This window comes from Labeo rohita, chromosome 12 (genome assembly GCF_022985175.1).
Source record: "Labeo rohita strain BAU-BD-2019 chromosome 12, IGBB_LRoh.1.0, whole genome shotgun sequence".
Classification (NCBI taxonomy): domain Eukaryota; kingdom Metazoa; phylum Chordata; class Actinopteri; order Cypriniformes; family Cyprinidae; genus Labeo; species Labeo rohita.
In genome coordinates this window covers 26,543,553-26,571,064 of record NC_066880.1, presented here as the reverse complement: position 1 = coordinate 26,571,064, position 27,512 = coordinate 26,543,553, and the positions used below count along the sequence as shown (strand labels likewise).

General features: G+C 35.7%; 2 protein-coding genes across 7 annotated transcripts in view; both read left to right on the top strand.

Annotated features, from left to right (window-relative positions):
* Positions 1–879: 879 nt before the first annotated feature.
* Positions 880–6,874, top strand: slc35g1 (solute carrier family 35 member G1). Its single transcript, XM_051124930.1, has 3 exons — positions 880–1,318; positions 4,249–4,423; positions 6,077–6,874. The coding sequence occupies exons 1-3, from the start codon at positions 1,015–1,017 to the stop codon at positions 6,822–6,824; spliced, it is 1,227 nt and encodes a 408-aa protein (XP_050980887.1). The 5' UTR covers positions 880–1,014; the 3' UTR covers positions 6,825–6,874.
* Positions 6,875–16,139: 9,265 nt separating this feature from the next.
* Positions 16,140–27,512, top strand: part of plce1 (phospholipase C, epsilon 1) — a 91,629-nt gene continuing 80,256 nt past the window's right edge. For all 6 annotated transcript variants that reach the window (XM_051124086.1, XM_051124080.1, XM_051124079.1 and 3 more), the window contains exons 1-2: positions 16,140–16,355; positions 20,960–22,296. In XM_051124086.1, the coding sequence (XP_050980043.1) occupies positions 21,193–22,296 (1,104 nt within the window). In that variant the 5' untranslated portion in view covers positions 16,140–16,355; positions 20,960–21,192. The remainder of the gene's footprint in view (positions 16,356–20,959; positions 22,297–27,512) is intronic.

The window sequence follows — 27,512 nt, the reverse complement described above, 5'->3', positions numbered from 1 at the left end:
ATGAGAAACAAACAAATATGCTTTAATTTCAGCGAAATACTATTTGGTGAAATGTCAACTAAACACAAAGACGAATATGTGGCCGTGCTGTCATATTATAGCCGTACAGTACAAATAGACTACCAGTCAAAAGTTTTTGAACAGTAAGATTTTTTTTTAAGTCTCTTCTGCTCACCAAGGCTGCATTTATTCGATTTAAAATACAGCAAAAGCAGTAATATTGTTAAATATGTTTACTATTTAAAATAACAGCTTTCTATTTTAATATATTTTAAAACTTAATTTATTTCTGTGATCAAATCTAAATTTTCAGCATCATTACTCCAGTCTTCAGTGTCACATGATCCTTCAGAAATCATTCTGATATGCTGATTTGCTGTTCAGTTAGAGAAATTAATTGTTTTATTTAGCAAGGATGCTTTAAAATTGATTTATTCTATTTAAGATAAACGCTGTTCTTCTGAGCTTTCTATTCATCAGAAACCTGACAAAAAAAAATCTACTCAGCTGTTTTCAACATAATAATAATGTATGTTTTTAAGCAGCAAATCAGAATAGTAGAATGATTTCTAAAGGATCATGTGACCGGAGTAATGATGCTAAAAAATCAGCTTTGAAATCACAGGAATAAATTGCATTTTTTAAATACATTCAAATAGAAAACAGATATTTTAAATAGTAAACATATTTACTGTTTTTGCTGTGCTTTGGATCAAGTAAATGCAGGCTTGGTGAGCAGAAGAGACTTCTTTAAAAAACATTAAAAATCATACTGTTAAAAAACTTTTTACTGTTATTGTATATGTGTGTGTGATGAAACGCTGTGAAACGTCATTGTCGTCCAACCGCTCTTCAAACGCATTTTGTCTTCCTCTAGTGGCAGAGGAACGCAACCCTCTCTTTCTTTGTACAAGGTTAATTATTTAACTTGTTGCTCGGTACCATTTCTACCCGAAGGCAACCGTGTGTCAAGACGCGTGGTCAAGGTATGCCAAGCAGCTGTTCTCCTCTGTCATGGGTGATATTAGACAGCGCAATGGCTCTGTTAGTAATAATGACACAGATATATCTGTTGTCCCTTATAGAGCGGACGACATCCGTGTGCTTTGTCATAAAGTTGACGATGGGGACGTTGGGGAGGAAATTGAGTTGCAAAGTCGAACAGAAGTGCCAGTGGATACGGATGCTGACGCGCAGGACTGCCAGCGGGTCAGCGGCGCTGCGTTTTACCGGGTTTGTGACGAAAACAGAAACGACCCTGACGGCGACGAGAATGACGATGGTGAGGAGGACACGGGGGCAAACACAGTTCAAAAAGGTAAACCGAGCTTAACTCTTACACGAGCAGAAGATATCAGTTATTAAAGACATGTGGGTCCTTCGTTTGATCTATTTCTGTTCCGTTTCTATTTCTACACCTGTGTGACCTCTATGACACTTTTAGTGTTACAGCAATGGGGAGTAGTTACATTCATCATAGCAACCACGGTTTACGCATTTTAAACGCTACTGTTAGTGTAACTACTGATACTGCTAGAATAAATCTACGATAACGTTCTATTATAGCGACCTGCCATAAATAAATAATAAATAAATTCAAATTATAATCAAGATTTTGTTCGTTTCTTAAACTGTTAAACAAGTAAACCCCAAATTTACCAAGACTTAGCTGTGATTTCGCAATTAATTAAAAGAATTCGGTTTAATTTTCATAAAAGATGGAACTTTTAAGAGTTTATTCTGTAAAAGCTGACGAGAACGGTTACATTGTATCAAACCCGGTACATACAGTTCCGTTGATACTACTAATTGATGGTAACTTTGTGTTAAAAAAAGTATGAAATTAACAAGTAAATAAAAAATTTAACAAGGACATATTTCTGATCGATTCTTAAACTATTTGATTGAGGCTTATCCATTTAAAATTATGTTACAATAACCTGTTATTAACAGTAGTGCTGTCAAATGATTAATAACGATTACGTTTTTTGTTTACATAATATATGTACTGTGTATATTTATTATTTATATATAAGTACACTCATATATACATATATATTTAAGAAAAAAAGTTTTTTTATTTCTATATTTAAAAATATGTACATGTGTGTGTATTTATATTTATACATAATAAATATACTTAGTACACACACATATACTAGGTATAAAAAAATTCTGATTATTCGTTTGACAGCACTAATTAACTGTAGCACATGTGGAATAAATGGCAGGGTTGCCATAGTAACTTTTTTTAGTGTAAAAGTAACGAGAACAGTTACATTGTATCAAGCCCCTTATATACAGTAACCATGGTTTCCACCTTTCCAAAATGCAACGGTTACTATAATTATTAATAAACTGGAATAAATCTGTGGTAACTTGGCTTTAGAAACCATTATCAGTGATTTGGCATGACTTTGCAGTTTCTATAACACATTTAACCTGGTAAACCTGGTGTATAATTTTTAAGAGTACCATAAATACTACAGTAAATCTGTGGTAACTTTGTATTAGCCATATGCCATCAAAAATGAAACATCGGTAAATCAGATTTTACCAACGTAACACGTTTCTGATTATTTCTTAAACTGTTTGAATGTAAACGCTTATGAATTTATCATGATTTTACGGTAACTATTAACTGCTGTAACTGTGGAATAAATGACTGAGTTACCATGGTAACTTCTTTTTTTATAAAAGCTGACAGAACAGTTACATTGTATCAAGCCCCTTTACACACAATTACCACAGTAACCATTGTTTCCGCTTTTAAAATAAACTGTGGTTATTTAATAGCCACGTCAACCAAAAAGGTTTTACAGTTATTATTTCTACTGTGTAATTTCTATAAGTTTATATGGGATTTTTTTTTTATGTATTTTTGATTAAAGTGGTGGCTAATTTAGCACAGCTGTGTGTACTGTAGTACAATAAAGTACGACAGGTCCGTCCACTTTTCAGTAGTCTTGCTTTCGGGAAGTTTAATAAGACTTTCTTTAGATGTTTATCTAGTTCATTCATTCAAAATCATTTCCCTAATGGAGAAATGAATGGAATTTTTACTTCCGGAACCCAACTGTAACACTCTGTTGTTGCAAACTGTGGTTACCATGGTAACTTTTGAAAAGGGAACACTTACAGTGTATCAGACTTGGATGTTTTTCATACTATATTTTTAAATGAGATTCTGTATGACCAGGCAAGCACATCCTTATAAAACATTCTAGCTTGCTACAGTGATCATGATACTTTGATATATTGGACACATGGTAATAAATAATTGTATCATGTACACGGTATTTCCATTTTATTTCTTAAAATAGCTTTGTAATTTTAAGTGACCATCTTGTCTATTACAAAATGGCAGATTGCATATTTTCACAGGGAGAGTTTAACCAGAAATCCTTATCATTATGACCAGTACTGGCTTTGTGGGAATTACAAAGTGTGAATCACACCAGGAAACAGTATCCTTTTTCTTTCCGCAGTGCTCTCTCTAAACAGTCAGGTGAAGTTGTTTGTTTTAACTCAAAACCACATTGTTGGGTATGTGTTATGTTCCAGGGCCCATGATCTTTGTGTGAGGCCAGGTCCTCAAGGGACATTTGATACAATTTGGCGTTTGTCCAATGTTGGCAACCACAGAACCTGAGCATGAGCTCTGCTCACCGACAGGTAGTAAAGTTGCATTTGGTTGCGTAATCATTCCTGTCACATTTGATATCACTTCAGTGTCAAAGTTAAACAGAATCACCAACAGTGTGTTGAGATTCATGCTGTTTTGCTCTCTCCATCTCATTTCACTCCAAGATCAAAATTCAGATCACACCCCACAAAGCCAAATCACGCTGTGTACTTCTCATTTCTCATTTCTATCATTTGTGCAAATGGTTTGTCTAAAATGACTGTGGTGCTAAAGTACTTTCATATGGTGCTCCAGTAAATAAACATTACCTTATGAAAATGAACCATTATTAATTTTTATAAGGGTTCTGCGGAAAAGTCAATTTAACTTGGTAATTTGGTAAGAAGCATTAAAAAATTGTGAATTCTGCTGTCTGTAAAAAATGGAGATTTGAAAGAATGTACAGAATTTTGCAAAGCATTGGTCACAAGGCTAATGTATTTGAATTGTCTGCATTGAGTGGCTTTCTCAGCAAATATTTATTTATGAAGCATATCATCCAATTTTTTTTGTAATTGACTAACCAATGTGATGTTAAGCTGTTTTGTTATATTCATCCACAGAAAACAAACCAGCATGTCCGGGGCTGGGCCTCCTTTATGCCTTGTTAGCATCTGTCTTCTTCTCCACTGCGGCTCTTCTTGTAAAGAAGATCGAGGGGATGCACGCCATTGAAATCAGTGCAATACGTTGCTTCTTCCAGATGCTGTTTGTCATGCCAGCCATGATATATTACAAGTATGAATTTATTATACAACTATGAATCTATGGTATATAATTCTGATATATTACAAGAATCTATGAAACAAGTATGAATCTGTTATGATACAAGTATGAATCTATAATACAAGTATGGATCTATCATAAGTAATAATCTATAGTACAAGTATGATTGTATAATACAAATACGAATCTGATAAATTACAAGATTATACTATACAAGTATGAATAATACAAGTAAGAATATATAAGATTTACTACTAATCAAAGTACCGGCTTCATTGACTAAACGCGCCTCACGACATCGTTCGATTAATCGTTGCAGCCCTAATAAGAATGTATAATACAAGGACAAGTCTGATAAATTACAAGAATATATAATACCAGTATGAATGTATAATACAAGAATGAATCTGATATATTACAAGTTTAAATGTACAATACAAGTATGAATCTTGTATATCACATGACTCTATAGGTATGAATGTATAATACAAGTACAAATGTATAATACAAGTACATCTGTTATATTACAAGAATATATAAGAATTAATGTATAATACAAGTATGAATCTGATATTTTACAAGTGGGAATGTATAATACAAGTACGAATCTGATAAATTACAAGTAAGAATATATAATATGTGTTAGAATGTGTAATACAAGTATGAATCTGATATATTACAAGACAGAATCTATAATACAAGTACGAATCAAATATTACAAGTAACAATTTATATCATAAGTATTGATGTACAATACAAGTATAAATGATTAATACAAGTCCAAATCTGATGTATTATAAGAATATATAATACAGGTATGAATCTGATATATTACAATAAGAATCTATAGTACAAAAATGTATAATACAAGTAAGAATCTATATCATAAGTATTAATGTATCATACAAGTACAAACAATACAAGTACAAATCTGATATATTACAAGAAAGAATCTATAATACAAGTTTGAATGTGTAATACAATTACAAATCTGATATATTACAAAAGTGTGCAATACAAGTACAAATCTGATATATTACAAGTAAGAATATATAATACAAGAATGAATCTGGTGATACAAGTATGAATCTATAATTCAAGTATAAATCTGATTTATTACAAGTAAGAATCTATAATACAAGTATGAATCTGATTTTACAAGTTTGAATCTATATTATAGTTCTAATAATGAATAATGAATCTAATATATATCAAGAATTTATAAAACAGCTTTGAATCTGATATGGTACAAGTATATATGTATAATACAGTATGAGTCTAAAATATTATATAAAGTATGAATCTATAACTCAGGTATGAAGCTGTTTTATTACAAGAATCTTGAAAACAAGTCTGATATAATACAAGGTTCTATAATGCTAGTATGAATCTGATATCTTAAGACTCTTATAATACAAGTATGTATCTGATATGATACATAATTCTATAATACAACTATGTATATCTTACAAGTAAGACTTTATAATACAGGAGTAAATCTGATACTTTATAAGAATCCATAGAACATGTATAAATCTGATAAATTATCAAGTAAGTATCAGTCCATAGTACTACTTTGAATATGTAATTGAATATATATGTTAAAAGTATCAATCTCTTGACTCTTTAATTGGATTCAATATAAATTTGATTTTATTTTTTTAGCACTGGCTTTTTGGGACCAAGAGGTATGCGAGTCTACCTGTTCTTCAGAGGGTTCCTTGGGTCCAATGCCATGATCTTGTTGTATTATGCAGTTCTGCAGATGCCCCTAGCCGACGCCACAGTTATAATGTTCAGCAATCCAGTCTTCACAGCCTTGCTGGCTTGGATTTTTCTCAAGGAGAGGTGCACAATATGGGATGTCATTTTTACTGTGTTTACACTTACCGGTGTCATACTGATAGCCAGACCTCCCTTCCTCTTTGGTGGCGAGCTGTCTGGGATCGAAGGAGACTACACCAATCACATCAAAGGCACGGTGGCTGCCTTCGCGGGGGCGATCGGAGCGGCTTGCACTATGGTCATTCTGAGAAAAATAGGGAAAAGTGTTCATTACTACCTCTCCGTGTGGTACTATGCAGTCCTGGGACTTATCGAGTGTGTCATTGTTTTGTTCATCTTGGACGAATGGAAAATTCCTTCCTGCGGCTGGGACAGGTGGACGCTCATGGCCATCGGGCTGCTCGGTATAGCCGGCCAGACGTTCCTAACCAAAGCCCTGCAGATTGAGAAAGCAGGACCTGTTGCACTGATGAGGACGATGGATGTGGTCCTGGCGTTCATCCTGCAGTTCCTATTCCTCAACCGCAAACCGACATGGTGGAGTTTGGGAGGAGCGCTGTGTGTGATAAGCAGCACTAGTGGGGTGGCCATAAAGAAGTGGTATAGTAGCACAAAAAATAAAAGCTGATTGCAAATTATAGTGAGATGAAAGAGATTTTATATGTTTGCTACAAATAATTGCTGCATTAGATACCAAAGAAGCTGTTTTACTGTAATAATATACATCGAAAGTCTGAGATTTTAGGACCTTACTGTATGCAGTATGTACAGTATATGACAGTATTTTATTGGTTTTATAGTTTCTTAAAGTCGATATTCTTTAGTGAAGACAACAGATATTTTTTAATCAAGATACTACTGTTGAGACAGTACTGCTTTATCATTTAGAGAGTTTAGTCGATGACATAATAATAGACTGCTGGTCAGGACCTGAGCTTGATGTGTGTAAATATCACCAAAAAGTTCAATTCCATTGTTTACTCACCCTCATACCATGATTTTTCATGGAACAAAAAAGGAGATTTTTTTTATTGTCGCAAAGTCACTGTTTTTCACACGTTCCATACATTTTCCATAATTTATTCTAAGTTTTATATAATTTATATAACTTCATTTGGATAACTTTAAAGGCGATTTTCTCAATATTTAGATTTTTTTGCACCCTTAGATTCCAGATTTTCAAATAGTTGTATCTTTGCCAAATATTGTCCTGTCCTAATACAGCATACATCAACAGAAAGCTTATTTATGGATGTATAAATCTTAATTTTGACAAACTGACACTTATGACTGGTTTTGTGGTCCATGGTCAGATATGGCGACCCCACGGTCACATGGTAGATTTTTTTGAGAACAGCATGGAAATCTAAGTAGTTATTTCCTGAAATGTTCCTATTTTACTCCATTTGTCATCATCCGTATGACATGAATGATACCGAATGTCATTTGTTGTTGTGCCCCATTCATTTTCATTGTATAGAAAAGAGCAGCGTGAACATTCTGCCAAAAATCTCGAAGTTTGGAACAACACAAGGATGAGTAAATGATGACAGGATTTTATGTTTTGGGCAAATTATCCTTTTAAAACCCTTTGCACTTTGCATAGACAATATACTGTAACTGGCATTACTTTTAAAAGGAAGACACAGGGTGAACAGTTTGTCTGAATATTTTTGCACGCTCAAATGAAGGTTTGTTCTGTTAAGTTCTGGATTATATGTGCTTAAAGCTGAATATGCAATCAGTAATGTGTTCTGAACCTTAACAAACCACTTGAACTCTGTCCTTATGTACCTTAGATATATCCACAGGTTTGATATAGAATGAGTCACACTAATTTATTTATCAGACGTGTGCACAAAGATGACTTGTTACAAGAGGCCATGACTGTCAGAAATGGGGCTCTTTAGATTGTTTTCCCTTTACATTTATTTAATTTGATCATTTTATTTAAACCTGTTTGTGTAAACTGACCTAAAAGCACTTTACACTGACTTGTTGTGTCAGTTTATCTTTTTAAAAAGCACTATGGTTTACTAATACGTCACCAGCGATTTATGGAAATGCTGCCTTAATTTATTTTGTTTTTTATTTTTTAATCTAATAACATTTCTGTCAACAATCCATTTATGTAAGAGCAGATCCCTCCAAAGTGTTTATTGAATAAGGTTGTCAATTTAAATAATGCCTGCTGTAGATTTTATCTTGCTTATTTATACGACTTTTGAACTTTGGTAGTTGAAATAAATGAAAGATTCCTACAATGCTGAGTACAGAGTCTTTTTCTGGAAGTACTAACCAAGAATTTACATTTGCAGGCTACAACATGGTAATCATGTGATCCTCACTTCTGCCAAGTGGTTAAGAAGGATTATAGCTGCATTCTTGTGGATTTTCTGTTCTTTCTCCCATCATTTTGTGATTTTATGCCTTAGATGGGATTATTTTAATTGCATACTATTGTATACTAATGTTACACACAGCAGCACCATTTAAAGAAATATTCCAGCTAAAAATGAACATTTGCTGAAGATTTATTCAACCTCAGGCCATCTAAGATGTAGATAATGCTGAGAAATTCAGCATTACATCACTTGCTCACCAATGGGTCCTCTGCAGTGAATGGGTGCCGTCAGAATGAGAGTCCAAGCAGCTATAATAAAAACATCACAATAATGTCTTGTCAAGTAAAAAGCTGTGTGTTTGTAAGAAACAAATCCATCATTATAAGGCATTGTATGACAATGTAATTTTATCAGTTGTTTGGACTCTTATTCTGAAGGCACCCATTCACTACAGAGGATTCATTGGTGAGCAAGTGATTTTAACTAAAATTTACATCTCCAAATCTGTTTCGATTAAAGAAGTCCACTTCCAGAACAACAATTTACAAATAATTTACTCAATGAATTTACTCAAGATGTTCATGTCTTTCTGTCGTCACTCGTGAAGAAATTGTGGTTTTTGAGGAAAGCATTTCAGGATTTTCAATTTAAATGCAGCTTCAAAGGGCTCTAAACAATCCCAGCCGAGGAAGAAGGGTCTTATCTAGTGAAATGATTGGTCATTTTTTTTCGAAAAATAAAAATATTGTATACTTTTTAAGCACAAAAGCTCGTGTAGCACAGGCTCTGGGATGCGCGTCCACGATGCTACGAATTAGTAATGGGACGTTCTTGAAAGATTCTTTCACTTTGAACGAATCTTCAATGTGACTCGGGAAGAATGAGTCGTCTCGGGGAGTGATTCATTCAGTCACGCATGCGCAACATCCTATTAGGTTCTGTACTGGAATTAGTTCAACTGTTTCGAGTCATTCGTTCACCTTATGGGGCTGTCACGTGATGAACGAACGACTCAAACCTGAAAACATGTCAGAGCTAATCATAGATTAAAGACCCAGATAAACAATGAATTAGTCTTTTCTGTTTCTTATAACATTATAGTTTTGTCTTGTTTGAAGTGTGATCAATGTTTGTGTAAGCAGTAGATGTGTTAGGGAAGTAACACGTAACCATTTAATTATATTTTGCTAAAAATGAACGAAATGACTCGAAAAAAGATTTGTTCATTTTGCTAAACAAGACTCAAAGGTCCGAGTCGGTAAAATGATCCGATCTTCCAATCACTACTACGAATCACATATAAGTTCATCGTCTGTGTACTGAGTATGGCGAAAAACTCCATCTTATTTTCTCCTACAACTTGAGAGGAGGACGTCATTGTACCTTTTTGTTTGTAAACAGCGTTTACAAACTTACTTGCACTTTCTTAGTCTTTGCGTGTTCGCTGAGTCTGTAGTTCCGCCTACGTTCCGTGTGACCTTTCGACGCAATTCAGTAGTACGTAGTGTCGTGAACGCGCATCCCAGAGCCTGTGCTACATGAGCTTTTGTGTTTAAAAAGTATATTTAAAAATTTTTTCCGAAAAAAAAAATTACAAAAGAACTTTTGAAAGTTCAAAATCGGGGCACCAATGAAGTCCATTATATGGAGAAAAATCCTGAAATGCTTTCCTCAAAAAACATAATTTCTTCACGACTGAAGACAGAAAGACATGAACATCTTGGATGACAAGGGGGTGAGTAAATTGTTGTTCTGGAAGTGGACTTCTCCTTTAAGAAACAAACTTACAAGTTTAGTTCTTGGATGATCTGAGGGTGAGTAAATGTTTTAATTTTTAGGTGAACTGTTCCTTTAAATATTTAATTTTAGCATTTTCTATGCATCATCCAGGGCTGTTTGCTTTCTGCCTTCTAACAAGAACAAGCTGTTTTGCCCCCTATCCTCAAACAAATGGCCCCAGACTGTTTGGTAAGTAACTCTAGACATGAACAGCCTGTTCTAACGCAGTACATTTACATTGTCAACAGATAACAGCAGCAGGCTGTAATGATAGATCAACACAGGTTCAATAAACACACATGGAACAACCCCTTCTAATTAAGGCTTTGGCTATTTCAGTTATATCCTTTAATCTCCTTAAACAAACATTTTTGGTTAAATGGGTTGTACCAAACTCCTTTTTTAAATACACAACCTTGACAGAAGATATGGGAACCGGTTTACATTGTGTAACTTTACAAGCCTTTATACAGTCGCTAGCCTTACCTAAAATACACATATCTTATTCATTCTGAGTTTTACTGCATTTTCCCTTATTAATCATTTATTTTGGATAACAATGCCAATGTAAATCTACTATATAAATGTATTCAGCTAACTCCATTGTTGTAATAGTGTTGGATCTGTGACAAATTGCTTGTTAAAGTCGGTTTGGATAAAAATGTTAACTGTTAAACAGATGCACAACAAACAGATATTTTATAGGGTTTGGCCAAAATATATCACATGTTTGCCAGAGTTGTGCACCATTCAGAATTAATTGAATTAATTGAAATTTCTTAAATTTGAGGTAGCAAACAGACACAGGACTGTAACTTCAATTACATTTCAATGAAGCAGCAATTGAATCTCAGAGACAGCACCTTTAAAATATAAAAATTTAGTAGTGTCTCAATGTGTTGTTCATTATAATAAATATTCTACATTTTTATTTTGTTCGTTTTCATAATCATTAAAGAACCTCATCAAAAAACTGATGAATAAACAATTTTTACTCTGAAATTGCTAGTAAAAAAGTGAAATGAGAAAGACTAAAATAGTAACTTTTTTGTAAAATGTACTCTAAAATACAAACTTTCTACAGTGTATAAAAAAACTGAATGAATAAATTTGACATTTTCTGATGTTTATTATAAGTACATTTGTGTGGTTATAGCTCAGCATATAAAGTAATAGATTTAAATGCGGTGAATGTGATAAAATGTGATAAAATGATTTTTCATAGCTGTACAGTATGACTTTTTTTTTTTTTTAAATCTTAATCTGTAATTATTTGAGAAAATGTATTAGGAATATTGTTTATATTTTGTCAAATTATTTATTTAAGTCAAGTTATTTATTTTTTGTTTGAGTTTTGCCCATCCCTGATGTTTGGCACATGTCAAACATTCATTAAAAAGTAGTCTAAACTATCAGTGGAAAATAAATACATAAATAAATAAATTTCATTCTGCCACATGGACACAGTAAACAAAAGAAATTATAACGGATGAAACTTCATAACATTTGTGCAGAAGAACATAATGGATGTTACAGATACAAACAAATAATTAGAAAGTTAATAAACAAACATGCTTATTGCTTAGTCTTGTCTACATTAAGCGCTTAGTCACTCTGACGATATTCAAAACTCAGCATCCACTTATGATTGAAGCAGTCACTTGACTTTGCTATCCAGTAGAGGGCAGCAGTGTAACACAGATTAGGAGGTGACATTGACAGGTTTAGATCAACACCACCTTCAATTGTTGAGACTTCAGTTTATGAAAACGTTCACTTGCAGGTGTTTAGATGGAAAGACAAAACAAAAAGGCCACGAAGTGACAGATTATGAGGTCACGAGTACCATTCGAATAGCAGTTACAATTGCAAAAACCTGTGACAGCCTTATTTGAATATTTACAAGTACTTAAATCCTTGTTTAATAATCCACTCCCAAAACATAATCAAAAACGCCTGAGCTAAAAACACAAAATCATGTCTGCATTGTTATGCAACAAGCCGCAGTCGTGCAAACATAAATGCTCAGAAATCCAAAAACTGTATCATAAAAGCACATAAAAGCCTGTCACAGTGACCTGCAACATACAAAGGCTTACTTGTGTGGTTTTGTAAATGAACTGCAACTGGAAAGCAACAGTTCCACATGCTGTAGGATTACATGTGACAGATTGACTGGGAGTGGAAGAACTGCGCATTCTTTTTGGATGGCATAAGAGTTCCCTCCTTGTGGAGCGAGAATCGGAAAAATCATCATTATTCTGCCAAGAATACAAACACATAGTTAAAGTGAATATGCGCTGGCATATTTCTATATGATTCTTTGCCTAATAGTTCATTTTATATTCCCTGGGGTTGTTTTTTTTAACACTGAGTAGTGAACGGTGGAAGGAACTGGATGCAAACCCCTCTGTTTGGACTGTTTTAGGTGTGGATTATCACTGCATACATAAACAGAGCATAACAAACATGTGGAAAAGGAATAAACTATCACAATACAAAATTATGAACATATGTTTACAACATGAAAGCATCTGCCACCACTCTGTGATCTTAGTTTCATCCGGTAAAGGCATTCGTATAATTCATCTAGTTTGGCACAACAGGAAATCAAACAATGTTATCAATTTAGCCAAAGGAAGTAACCTTCAGATGTAGTCAAAACCAGATAATGTCTATGCAGCATTCCTACTGCTGCAATGGTACTTAACTAATTGTAGTTTAAACTTCCTTTTATAGAAGGTATACCATGGTATTTCTATTTCTAAGTGTCAAACAGTGTTGTATTAACATGATATTGTGTCACATATGGCTTAGTGTTGAGTTGACTTACATATTAGATACTACAATGCCAGTTGCTTTGTCTGTTTTTGCTCCACCAATGAAAATCATTCCACATGTCAAAGTAGAATCAGCCTTTGCATGTCTCCAAACAATACACTACTCAGTGTTTTAAAAGAATGCATCGAATGATTCAATGACTCACTCATAAAAACAGTCACCTGTCACCACCTCCTGGTGTGTTTTGTCTGTTTTTGCTTCTCCAATGAAAAATTAGACCTAGACGTCAAAAAAGGATCAGCCATTAGCTCTCTGAACACAACAGTAGCAGCATTGCTGAACAAATCTCTTTCATATATATCAGTTGAATGAATGATTCAATGACTCATTCATAAAAACAGTCACTTGTCGCCACCTACTGGTGTATTTTGTCTGTTGTTGCTTCACCAATGATAAGTCACAGATGTTGAAACTGGGTAAAGCATTACATGTTTCTGAACAAAACAGTAGTAGCATTACTGAATAAAATCTGTGCTTTATAGATCAGTTGAATGAATGATTCAATGACTCATTCATAAATATAGTCACTTGTTGCCACCGGCTGGTGTATTTTGTCTGTTTTCGCTCCACCAATAAAATAGTCCCAGAAGTCAAAACAGGACTAACCATGACATCTTTGAACATCACTGAATAAATCTGTGTTTTACATAGATCAGTTGAATGAATGATTCAATGACTTGTTCATAAAAACAATCACCTGCTTTTGCTCCACCAGTGAAAATAGTCCCAGAAGTCGAAACAGGATCAACCATTACATCTCTGAACAAAACAGTAGTAGCATTACTGAATAAATCTATGTTTTGCATAGATCAGTTGAATAAATGATTCAGTGCTTCATTCATAAAAACAGCCACTTGTTGCCACCTGCTGGTGTATTTTGTCTGTTTTTGCTCCACCAGTAAAAATAGTTCCAGAAGTTGAAACAGGATCAAACATTACATGTCTCTGAACAAAACAATAGTAGCATTACTGAATAAATCTGTTTTAAATAAATCAGTTGAATGAATGATTCAGTGACTCATTCATAAATGCAGTCACTTGTTGCCACTTACTGCATTGTAACCTGCAGAAAGGATCAATGAAAATTCCCTCCACTTCATATCAGAACAGCTCAGCCATTTGAATTTAAGGACAAAATTATGTACTGTGTAAATATTAATATTTTACATGATATCTACTATGCATGACTACCATACCATGTAGTAGTTTGTCTGTTTTTGCTCCACCACTGAAAGAAATTCCCAAAAGTACAAACAGGCTGATTAAAGATTTATGAAAAATGTCTAAACAAGTTGCCCATCTCCGAACAAAATAATAGCATGTTACTTAGTGTTTTGAAAGAATTGAATGAATGAATGATTCAATGACTCACTCATGATACACATCTCTTGGCAACAACTGGCAAAGTGTTATGACCTGGAGAAAGGATCACTGAAAATCCCAACCACATTTCAGAGCTCTTGGAAGACCGCTTAGTCAGTCGAATTAGAGCTCGAAACTAAGTGCTGTGTAAATATTCATATTTTATGGGATGATACATGAGTCATTTCACAAGTTTGCATGCTCATCCAGTCTTAATGGTTAACACTAAACAAACATGGCTTACTGTCGAACTTGAGGCTTTGTTAAGCTCTGAGTTCAACCTCCCCTCCCCCCAGTATGGGGTTCCATTTGTGCCAAAAATGAGTGGACTGGTTTGTTCTCTGTACTATACGTTTGTCTTTGTCTACATCATTACCTACTTCTTCAGGTAAGTCAATATATGTTGACATGTATGTTGTCTGTTGATGTCATCTTAATTTGTCGTCCTGCCATTTTTTTTCTGTTGTTTGTACCGTCGTCCTTATTGCCATTTTGTTCTGTAATCTTTACTGTTATCTTCCTTTATGTCATAGTGCGGATGACAGAATAACAACAGAACAAGACAACAGTAAGAATGACAGAATAGGCTGACAGAATAAAACTGCAATAAAGATGACAGTAAAAACAACAGCGAAAAAGACGGCAGGACGACAGATTAAGAAGACATCAACAGACAACATAAACATCAACAGATACTGATTTACCTAAACAAGCAGGCTGTAGACTCATTTTTGGCACAAATGAAACCCCATATGCCAGAAGAATTGTGCTGAGAGGGTGCAGTGACTGTGATTTTCTTTTGTGTTTTTGCTTTACCAATAAAAATAGTCCCAATCATGTCAACCATTGGACATCTCCGAACAAAATAGTATGGCATTATATTGATCAGTTGAATAAATTATTCGATGACTCATTCATAAATACAGTTACATGTTGCCACCTACTGGCTTCATGTTGTAACTTGCAGAAAAGATCAGTGACAGCCCTGGTGAAAAAAACAGCATATAGGTATGTTTTGATGCTGGGATGCTGGTTAGGTAGGTTTTGATGCTGGTTTAAGCTGGTCCTTTGAGGGTTTATGCTGGTCCTTAGCTGGTTTATGCTGGTCCTTTGCTGGTTTTTGCTGGTCCTTTGCTGGTTTATGCTGGTCCTTAGCTGGTTTATGCTGGTCCTTTGCTGGTTTTTGCTGGTCATGTTGCTGGTCAAGGACCAGCATGAACCAGCAAAGGACCAGCATAAACCAGCAAAGGACCAGCTTAAACCAGCATCAAAATCTACCTAACCAGCATCCCAGCATCAAAACATACCTACCAGCATATGTTGGTTTTTTCACCAGGGAGTCCCCGCTTTCTTGCATTTCTATTTTATATGATATAAGAAGCATGACTACCATATCAGATATTGTGCAGTATTTGGTACTCCAAGGGATTCCAATAAAAACCATGAATGTACCATGGTACATCTAAAAACTTAGAACTAACTTCTGAAAGCGAATTATTAGGTATTCGTGAAGACACGCAACCATGTGTCTGTGACAGTAATGAAGTGTGTCAGTCTCTTGAGCGGTACAGTGAGTTAAAGTCCTCAGACATTCCTATGCAGTGACACCTCTGCAATTCAGCTATTGTGCTCGCTAGCGGATCTCTGCAGTGTCTGCTGCTGTGCTGACTGAATGACTGACTGAGTTTCCCGCCTCTACCAACTTAACTGCAACTTTGTTTTACTACGGTTGCTGCTGGGCTCTGCAAACTTACAGTCATTTTCAGAAAGCGCGATGGAGTTTCACTTAGTTTGGCTTGTGAGACGGTTTTCTGGTCTGTCTTTCTGCAGCGGTGAGTAGTATCTCCTGCCCTTGGCACGTGTTTATGTTATGTTTGTAGCGTTAAATCTTGTGTTTATGTGAATATACTACAATTGAGCGTCAAAACAATGTTTGATGTAGCGTGTTAGTTGATACATCGTGTTGTCGAATTGCTACAGTTGAAAGTGAATGAAAGAAAGACAGTTTGTCTTGCTACTCGCGTGTATTCATTCACCTCAGTTGTTTTATTTCGTGTATATTGGTGTAATATTTACTTTATAGTACTTTAGATGATACCATGGTATCATATGATGCCATAGTAATACCACGTTTTGGACGTGACTGAAAACACATTGTCTTGCTATGGTACTTTGTTACTATTTTGTTAATTTTCTCAGTGTTTAGGCAGGTGTTAAAGGTTTGAATGTGACAGAGCGGATGTTTCTATTATAGACATGTGGTGATGTTTTTAAATCGTGTGTGACATCATGATGATGATAACGTTTTTGCAAGGAAATATTTTAGTAAAAGGTAACGTTACGTTCTCCAAAAAGCACAGTGAGACATTTTTCTGTCCCCCCCCCCTTTCTGCCTCTACAGGCTCCCCCAAGTCTAGTTGGGTGAAATCAGCTTCTAATGGAAATCTTATGTTGCTCTAGTAAAGTCTTTGCGCTGTGACTGAGCTGACCAGCGCTGTAACCTGATCTTGCACGCGTGATCCTGGGGTTTGGGCTCTTTGGGCTCAAACTCATACAATCCATTTTCATTTACCAGCCTGGAAAATGTGAATAGATGGAAAACTTGTCTGCTTCAGTTCACGTGCCACATCTTTTTTTTTTTTTTTTTTTAAATTTATTTATGAAGCTCAAAGTCTTTCTTCATCGAGTTGAGTAGTACTCGGTTAGTGTTCTGGGATCAGATGGGAGCTTTTGCTTTGCTGTAAACAAGCCTATAATCATAAACCTTTGATCAGTTAAGGCAATAGTCAGTATATGACACAATACTCAGAAGCTGAACATTTTTGTGTGAAGTGATTTCGGTGTGAGTAATCAGAACGGACGGTTTCATCTGTTGTGAAACTGAATCTGGGTTGACACACCTGAACTTCTTTTAGCTAAACAGGAATGTCTGTGTCAAAGACATGACGAACCCTCAAATCATCAGAGATCATTAGACTGTAAATGTATGATATCAAACACTGGTTTTGTGTCTTTCTCCAGTGTTTGGACATATCTGAAGTCATCTGGATATATATATATATATATATATATATATATATATATATATATATATATATATATATATATATATTTTTTTTTAAAAAACTTTTTTACAGATTGACAGCTTGAATCAGTATCTGTAGAATACAATGACTAATGTTTTGCCATTGCTTGTTTGGAGCTTATATAATTTTTTTTTTTTTAGTATCTTTCCATTGATGCCTCAAGGAAAGCAGAGGCAGAGATTATTTTAGTGTTATTTACATACTATTATATTATTTATTATTATTTTGAATTAATTTATCTATCTGTCTATATTTAATTGTAAAGTTTTAGTAATTTTCTTATGTGCCATTTTAGTATGTATGTGTGTGTATATATACATACATACATATATATTTATTTATTTTTTATTAGTAATTAAAGTATTAGTAATTGTGTTTGTTTTAGTATTTTTTTTAAGAAAAATAGCTTTCATTTATTTTTATTTACATTATTTTTAATTTTGTTTATTTACATTTATTTTATTTTATTTTTAATATGTTTTGTAAATAAGCATACTTTTTCTGATGTTTTCTGAAGTTGTTCACCTAATTGTATTATTTTATCTTTAATTCATTATGTGAAAACTATTTTTCAAATTTTAGTTTTAGATAAAGGCTGAAATACTCTACATGGCTTTTTTTCAGATTTTTACCCCGATTTACAGTCTGGATGAATCGATGCTAGTTGCTTAAAGTCATGGCCAACCTGCAGATTTTTGGCAGTCAGAGTTGACTTATTTCACATAAAATCTCCTATGATGGGCACAGACTCATGTTTTTTAGCTTCAGATTATGAATTAGTTTAGTTATTGATATCAACCATGTTTGATATTTTGAGCCAGTTTCAGAACAACACACATATTGTCATGCATCTCTTAGCAATAAGTCACGTTTTGTTTTACAAAGTTGGAAAGTGTATGATGCCTGATGTTTTGAAACTTGTTCAGACTTTAAAAGTTGTGCAGTGTATTCCAGCCTTAACTGCAGTAACACTGGTTAGAGATCAACAATAGCTGACCTAGTTCCACTTATGATGTGCTGTTATCTTGGATTACCTAATCTGAATTGAACCTGCATGTATGTTGTCGTTGATGGCATTGTTTACCCACACATAAACTTTGTTTTATTAAGATGAACTGTTCCAAGTCTGGATGAGGCTTTGCTCCAGTAGCTGCCTGTTGTACGGGAACAGAATCAAGCTAGCACAGATAATTAGTTTGTGCTGGCTTCAGAAAAGAAGAGGAGAAGGAGGGGGTGCGGAGGTGGATTTGGGGAGGTGGGAATTCCCGTAATTTCCAAGCGTTACAATGGCCTCATGCCTCAGCAGACACTCATCCCCACCCTCCTTTCTGGAGGCACGATATGCTGCCTCTTTATTGCTACAGTTCATAGTTTAGATAAGTATGAGGTGTCTTTGACAAGTTCAGGTTTTTAGGCCACAAATGCATGTAACACCCACTGCAGGCAGTCTGATATAATAAAATACATCAGCTGTTGGCACATAACCATGACATCAATAAGGATTACAGGAAATGACCATGACCGAATGGATGCAATCTTTCATAATGTAGCATATACAGATAAAGGCTTGCAGTACTTCTAAGAACAACTAGTTGTGTTTTAAGACAAGCATCACTATTACCATTGCTTATTAAATAAATGACTGATCCACTTTTAAAACAGCCATACAGACTAACATTGATGATAGGACCTGAGTTTAGAGATCAGCAGTTCATAGAGACTTGGGAGTTGGTTTTTTGATTAGTATGCAACCTCCAAGACCACCCATCAGCTGTTTAACAGCTGGCTAAAGACCAACCAGAATGCAAGTCAAATGAAAAAACAATGTTTTTTTCCGTCACTTTACAATCAGGGTACCTCAAAGTCATGTGAACATATGACATATGACAGTTCGTCATAGAGGCAAGGGTGTGTTTGGTTTATCTGTCCAATGATCTCATTCCATAGCAAGAATGCGTATGTTATGCGCCTTAGCAATGTTGCAGAATGTATTCTGAGTGCAGATAAGGACAAAACATGTTAAGTGGCTTCGGATAGTTTTTTATCTAGTTCACACATAAAATGCTCTGAAAATGCATTTGCTTTCAGATTTAAAAGTGGTTTGACGATGCCTGTGATTGGCAAATGCCACGTGCATGTCTCATGAGTAAATGGTGTACAAATCATGAATCTTCTTGCGGAGATTGTGGTATTACCTCAATGATTTTATCTTATGAGTTTCCTCTGGCAGATGATAAAACACCTTAGCAATATCCTTGGATCCACCAATCACATCCCTTATTTTAAAGAGATAATTCACTCAAAAAAATGAAAATTGTCATTAATTACTCACCTTCATGTTGTTTCAAACCCATAAGACCTTCGTTCTTCTTTGGAACACATATAAAGATATTTTATAAGATGCATTGTGGTACTCTTGTGAATGTGTCAATTGACACGGAAGATAAGAAATTGTTGATAAGTCGTTATTACGGTTGAACCACTGATGTCACATGAACTATTTTAATGATGTCCTTACTACCTTTCTGGCCCTTGAACATGGTAGTTGCATTGCTGTCTATGCAGGGTCTGAAAGCTCTTGGATTTCATCAAAATATCTTATTTTGCATTCCGAAGATGAACAAAGTCTTACAAAGGTCTTAGACAGTCAGCATTGATTGTCCCTACACAGTATTAGCGGTGTTGTAGTGTCTTTGACACTCTTCCCTTTCACCAAGTCCATGCCTGATTACAAGCACTCAAGTGTTGAGTTATGAAAGAAATACTCCTCGCTGTGTTAGCGCAGTGCTTTATCGTTGACTGTGTGGGTGTGGGAACTAAGCAATGTTTGAAGGCTTTTGACTGGCTGAATTCACCCAGAATCAATGCAGCGAATGCCCCTCTTTAATCTCATTTGTCCTACCCCCTCCAAGCGAAGCTTTACGTTCCCGAGACCCATGCATTTGTATAGGACTTGGGGGCTGCAGACTGTAGTAAGATTTTGGACAGCTGTGTGATTTCCTGGGAGGGAGATGTGAATTTTCATTTGCGCTGTCAGAATGTACATCCTGCCCTTGAAATATTTCTTTTAAGCAATGTTTTGCTTGTGGTTGAAGAGCAATTTTAACAACTTCCCCAGATAGCACCTAGCTAGACAAAAAACAGCTTTGTTCTGATAAGGATTGAGAAACTTTTTTAGCCTTGCCCAGGCCAAGTAAAACCAGTGTGTTGAGTTACAGTATGTTTATGTTTCCTCTTGCATTGTCATATTTCTTCATTCATTCAGGGAGCATTTTCAGATCACTTAAAATCTGTGTAGCAAGAGATGTTGTTTATTTAATATTTTTTTTGTTGCTTCCCCTCTCGTCCAGTGTTCTGAGCCCCTGAGGTCTTGGGAGAAGAGGTTAAAGTCGGGAGGGGCGAAAAAACTGAGAAGACGCAGCCGTCGCTTTTCTAAGGCAGTCATCCTAAAGCTTCTACTTCAGACAGACCCACTGAGACATTCTCTCTGGTCCCAAGGCCATCATCTTTAGGAGTAATTTGCCAGAAGCTTGTCCTTGGTGTAAGTTGAGCACGACGGATCTGTCATCAGGTGCCAAGTGATATGAGGGTTCGTGTGGAGAGACAGTCGCATATTGGCCTCATGAGCTCCATGGCCTCCAAGAAGGCATCCACAGTGCTGGGAGTGAAGAGTCTTGGTATGGAGACTTCGGCAAGTAATGGAGATGCTCTCATATCTGCGAACTACGGCTTACCTGAGAGCAAATCCCCTCTGGCGCTGGTCCATTATTCAGAGGGAGACTCATCGGGCATGGAGTGCAGAATCCGGAAGTCTTTGGATACTAGGTCTAAAAGTTTGGATTGCTTAGACGAGACCTACAGGTCCAAAAGTTGCAGCTGTGGGGCTGCAAGGCACGGGGAAGAAGGGTTGTACGTTTGCCAGATGTGTGGGTTTTGCGATCCAGTGGAAAGCGAAGAAGGCTGCCCGGAGAATAGCTTTCCTCCTAGAAGCTGGGGAGCGGCGCCCCAGCAGTGCAAAGCAGAAGGGTTTTCTTCTGATGTTACTTGCCTTGCTGGAGAACAGCCAGCGTTGAGTGGCTCGGATGGTGAGCTGTGCCAGATGGAACACGTAATCGGCCAAAACACGGAGGGCCTGCCGTTCTGTGGGCTGGATTTGAGGCGAAACAGTGTGCCAGTATCCTCACCACAAAGGCCTCAATGCACCAATGGCTGCGGCACTGCCGTAAATAACAAGATGCATGACAGAACGGACTTCGTATGTGCCGTGTGCCATAAAAATGGCTTCTCCAGTCTGGAAAGGCTCAATAGAAAAACCAAACCTGTGTGCTTTCAGGGCAGGTGCCTTAAGAGGTCCACGCCTTTTAGGTTGTCTGTACCTGACTGTACTGACAGCGAGGGCACAGTGTCTGACAGTGAGTTTGTGCGTAATAAGAAAGAACGCTCTACTGTCCTGGTCAGGAGGTATCTCAAGAACAACCAGAAGATCAAAAAGACCGTGTGCACTGGCACCAGAGCTATAGTGAGGACTCTACCGACCGGATGCATCTCTGACAGAGTCTGGGAGTCTGTTTGTGGGAAAACATGCCACCTTGGTGATGAGGCAAGAGGATACAGCAAAGCTCTTCAGGCCATCCAGCTGCAGGTTTCCAGGGCCCTTCTCACATACCCAGGGGTCAGGTTTGCAGAGGTAAGGTCAATTTCCCTTCTCACTAAAGCTCTACATGGTATGAATGCTTCCTTTATGAACTACTGGTTATTCAGGTGTTACACTAAAGCTCTGTGAATGTGCCTCTCTCACAGTTGGTGCCACAGTTCCTGCTCTGAATGTTTGTGTTGTATCTCTTGTTTTGGAATAAGCATTAGAGTGAAATTCTTTGCTGTCTTTGATCACTGAACAAATAATTAAAATTGAACCCTGCATTCTCAGGGTGCATAATTAGTGGTTCGTACTATTGCAGTTGCTCATTTGTGAAGTTCTGCAATGCATTTTCAAAACCCATAACTATTAAACCATTTGTGCTACTTGAATGATAACTCAAATCATGCGGCTTGTTGAGGAGAATTATGATATTACTTACTAAGTGAACTGGCTTGTGTTTTTCCTTGCTTACTAAACCGGCTAAAAAGTACCCTAGACTCCAGAAGGGACACTTGTAAAGTGTTTGAGTTGTTTGCTAGGTGCGTATCTAGTGGCCATATCTATGTAATAAGAATGCACCAATATGAAAATTTTGGCCGATACGGATAATTCTATATATATGAAAGCCGATAACCAATATGTTGGCCAATAAGTCTAAATCCTTTTTTTTTTTTTTTTTTTTTTTTTTTTTCACATTTTTGAAAGCCTGCTTACAAAAAAGTTCTCATCATTAAAAGCCATGTCCCAAACACTTCAACATAATCAGCCTAGTTTTAACAGTGTATGTTTGAAAAATAATTTTACTAAATTTCCTCATAAAAAAGTCCTACAAATAAATAAAATAATGCATAAATAATGCAAACAAGTCATTGGGCATAATTACTTGTGTGTAAAGAATCAAAATGCCTGCGCTATGGATCAATAAAATGGAATATCCTCTGCACGGACAGTAATGAAATGATTTTAATTATTTAATCATATTTTTGATGAAAATAAGAAAAAATGAAAGTGGTGGTTATTAATAATGCATCAATGATTTTGATAAAGTTACAAATTAATACCACTAATAGCAGATTAATAGCAGCAATTCTGTTTGTGCTGCATGCACTGTAGCTGCAGAGCTGAATGAACACAGTTAAACTGAAACGCTTGTTAGCGGGTTAATCAGGCTATATGAGAATCAGATATTTATAGAACATAAACAGAATATTACAACTTATAAATGCACAAAAATACAGAAATGTCCAAGCAATCTTGAACTAAGTTATGCACTACACTGTAAAAAACAATTTGTTGAGTTAACTTAAAATAATTTGTAACCTGGCTGCCTTAAAATTTTAAGTTCAGTCAACTCAAAAAAAGTTTATTCAACTTGAAATGTTAAATTATACTAAGTGACAACTTAGATATTTGAGTTGAATCAACTTAAAATTTTAAGGCAGCTGGGTTACTTACCCATCTGTTAAGTTTAGCAAACACAAATACCTAAGTTGTTACTTAGTACAACGTAAGATTTCAAGTTGAATAAACTTATTTTAGTTGACCTAACTTAAAATTTTAAGCCAGCAGGGTAACATTATTTTAAGCTGACTCAACAAATTGTGTTTTTTTTATTTTTTACAGTGTAGTCAGATGTGTAAGTCGTGGATGCGCTCTTGGCTCTTCCCATAACAACGCACTGAAACATGGCAAATATACCCCAAAGAATTCACAACTTTTTATTACTGTAGTAATATTGCAACTTATATATGCACAACATGACGCAGTTACTGCGTGCTATATAGTCAGAATGTGTTGAGATAAGATAAATCAGATACATATAAAATAAACAGTATTACAAAGAACAATTGCACAAAAGGCTGCAAATGCAAAAGCGAACTTAACTGTCATGGAGGTGTAACTGGGCGCACACAACACTTGCATAAAATACGGGCGCACAAAGATTCCACAACATTATTTACAGTAATGTTCACATTATAATTTTATGTAGCCTTTATGACAGACTTGCCCTGCACATATTGCAATTATGTATTGTACTTTTTGTAGTGATTCCAATCATATTTCAAGCATTCCAAAACCATCATGGCAAATAGTGCGCATCTGAATGTGTTTCTTAAAGGAGAAGTCCACTTCCAGAACAATAATTTACAGATAATGTACTCACCCCCTTGTCATCCAAGATGTTTGTCTTTCTTTCTTCAGTTGTAAAAAAAAATTGTGTTTTTTGAGGGAAACGTTTCAGATTTTTCTCCATATAATGGACTGATATGGTGCCCCGTGTTTGAACTTCCAAAATGCAGTTTAAATGCAGCTTCAAACGATCCCAAATGCGGTTGTAAATGATCCCAGTCGAGGAAGAAGGGTCTTATCTAGCGTTACAGGTTAGCGTATCTAACATTGGTTATTTTCATTTAAAAAAAAAAATGTAAATACTTTTTAATCTCAAACGCTCGTCTTGTCCTGCTCTGCCTGCACTCCGTGTATTCTGGTTCAAGACAGTTAGGGTATGTCAAAACTCCCATCGTATTTTCTCCCTCAACTTCAAAAATCATTTCAAAATCATCCTATGTCGCTGCAGAAGTAACGACACAGTCTTTGCAAAGTAACAATGCAAGGAAGATCAAACACCCTTAACAAAAAAGGTAAAACAGCCAATTTTTATGAAAATACCCAATCACTTCGTTAGATAAGACCCTTATTCCTCGGCTGGGATAGTTTCAAATCGCATTTGGGATCATTTGAAGCTGCATTTAAACTGCATTTAGGAAGTTCAAACTCGGGGCACCATATCAGTCCATTATATGGAGAAAAATCCTGAAATGTTTTCTTCAAAAAACATAATTTCTTAACGACTGAAGAAAGAAAGACATTAACTTTTTATTTGGCCAATACCGATAACAGTAAAAATGAACATTTATCGGCTGATGCCGATATGGTGGCCAATATAGTGTATATAACTATCTTGCAAACAACTTGAACACTCCTAGAATAACCTAGAAACTACCCAAAACACTCATGTGATGTTGGCGGTTTTAGGGCTTTGGTGCAATACCACATAAAATGCTACAGCTGCCCTTAAAACACCTTAAAACCTGCATTTCAAACCCTGGCATTGTTTTATAATGGAGGTACATCTGTCTTTTCCTGTATGAGACCAAATCTTCTAAGAGGTAGTAATGGAACGCCAGTTTTAAAAAGTGATTTTTCACTATTATTTACACTGGTTTTGAGTTTTCATGGGTTTAATTGTTAAAAAGTCTAAACTAGTTTCTTCTAATGAAAAACAGGAAATTATAGTTGATTTTTGACATGACTTCTTTATTATTCGTCAGCATTGTGTTCATATTCCTTGATTTCTGTGTTATATAACTTGTTTGCTGTCTTGGTTTTGCTGCTGTACATTTCAGACATTTCAGTGAATTCAACTAGACCATAAAATATTTATCTTTTTTTTTTTTTATTCATTTAGCAGATGCTTTTATCCACAGTAAATTACAAATGAGAAGTAGCATAACCAATTTATAGTACTGGGTAATGATATTAGCAGGGCTGCAATACCAAATTGCAGGAGTAAACCACAGTGATGCATTTTTCATGGCAATTTTGTCATTTTTAGCGGTAATTGTAACGGTTCCAGTCTATTTAACAAATGGACACTGGCCAGCACTTAATTTTGCCTGTAATTTGATGAATTACTAGCAAAATAGGAGGAGACGTTTCAAGTTGGTGCAAGATACAGACACGAAACAATTCAGCTTGAGGTTTTTCTGACAGATGATTTAGTGGGCGACTGCCGTCTGTTTCAGCAGAACTTCAGATCTATTATGCAGCATATTATGTCGGAGCTTAGGCAGACGTTTTACTAGTAGACTTGTAAAAAGCACTGCTTGTTGTGTTAAGGGTCGTTCCAGTGCTGTCTGGTTTCTCCCGCTGGCTGGGACAGTGGAACCCTGTGTTTCAGAGCGTGCTTTGGTTCTCGCTACACTGGCTTAAGACATTAAGACTTTATTGCCCCTTTGAGGCACTAAACCCCTGCCTCCTTCACCTTTTTATTCATTCCATATAGGTGAAAAATGAGTTCACTGAGTCTAAGCATGTAGAAATAAGTGTGCTGTAGTCATTGCTACTCCAGAGACCAAACCATTTTGTATTCACATTTTTAAGTTTGGTGTTCCACTGATTTGTTATTGGGGTTTTGATTTGGACCCACATACTCGGTCTCAATGGCAATGTGGTTTTGGACTGAACCACGATGGAGAGCAGCCCATCATTGTCTCATATTGGTAATAAAGAAGGGTTAAAACGAAAAGTGGACAGAGAAAGACAGCCTGTATCTCTTTTGATGGTTCAAAAATATTGCATCAGGATTCTCTAGAGATTTGAAGGCGAATATAGAAAGCGCATACACATCCCTGAGGGCTTATGCTAGTGGTGACATGAAGCACATCATGTGGTTTCATCAAGCTATAATTTAGGGATTGCATTATTAGCACTGTCTTTAGTGTTTGGTTATTTTATAGTCCAAATTTGAATATGAATTGGCATTTGAACTTTGCATTTTGATGAAGTAACTTTTTTTTTTTTTTTTTTTTTTGTTTCTTGGCATTAGTTTTGTAATTATTGCTTTATCTGCGGATTTTTCCATTCCCTGGCTGCCACAGAGAATTACGGGAAATATACTTTTGTTGCGCAAACCTGTCGCCTCCAACGGTTAAAGAAGCAGTATTTCCTGGCAAGCTTTTTAGCTCTTCTTTATCAAAAGTACATGCATACAAATGAACTGTACTACTATATGGCCAATTGTGATTCAACTTAAAAAGTTGGGACTTAAAGTTTTGAATAACCTGTAACTTTAAAGGTTTAGTGCTTTAGTGTTAGTGAGGTTATTTATTTTATAGTCCAAATTTGAATATGATTTGGCATTTGAACTTTGTATTTTGATGTAAGTAACTTTTTACTTGTGACCTGTTTTGAGAGGATGTTGTACAATTCTGTTGTATTTTACCAAAATAAGAGGGATCATACAAAATGCATGTTATATTTTATTTAGTACTTGACCTGAATAAGATATTTCACATAAAAACGTTTACATAAAGTCCACAAGAGAAAATAATGGTTGAATTTATAAAAACTACCCTGTTCAAAACTTTACATGCTTAATTATTATAACTGTGTTGTTGTTTTTTGTGGTTTAGTGATAGTTGTTCATGAGTCCCTTGTTTGTCCTGAGCAGTTAAACTGCCCATTGTTCTTCAGAAAAATCC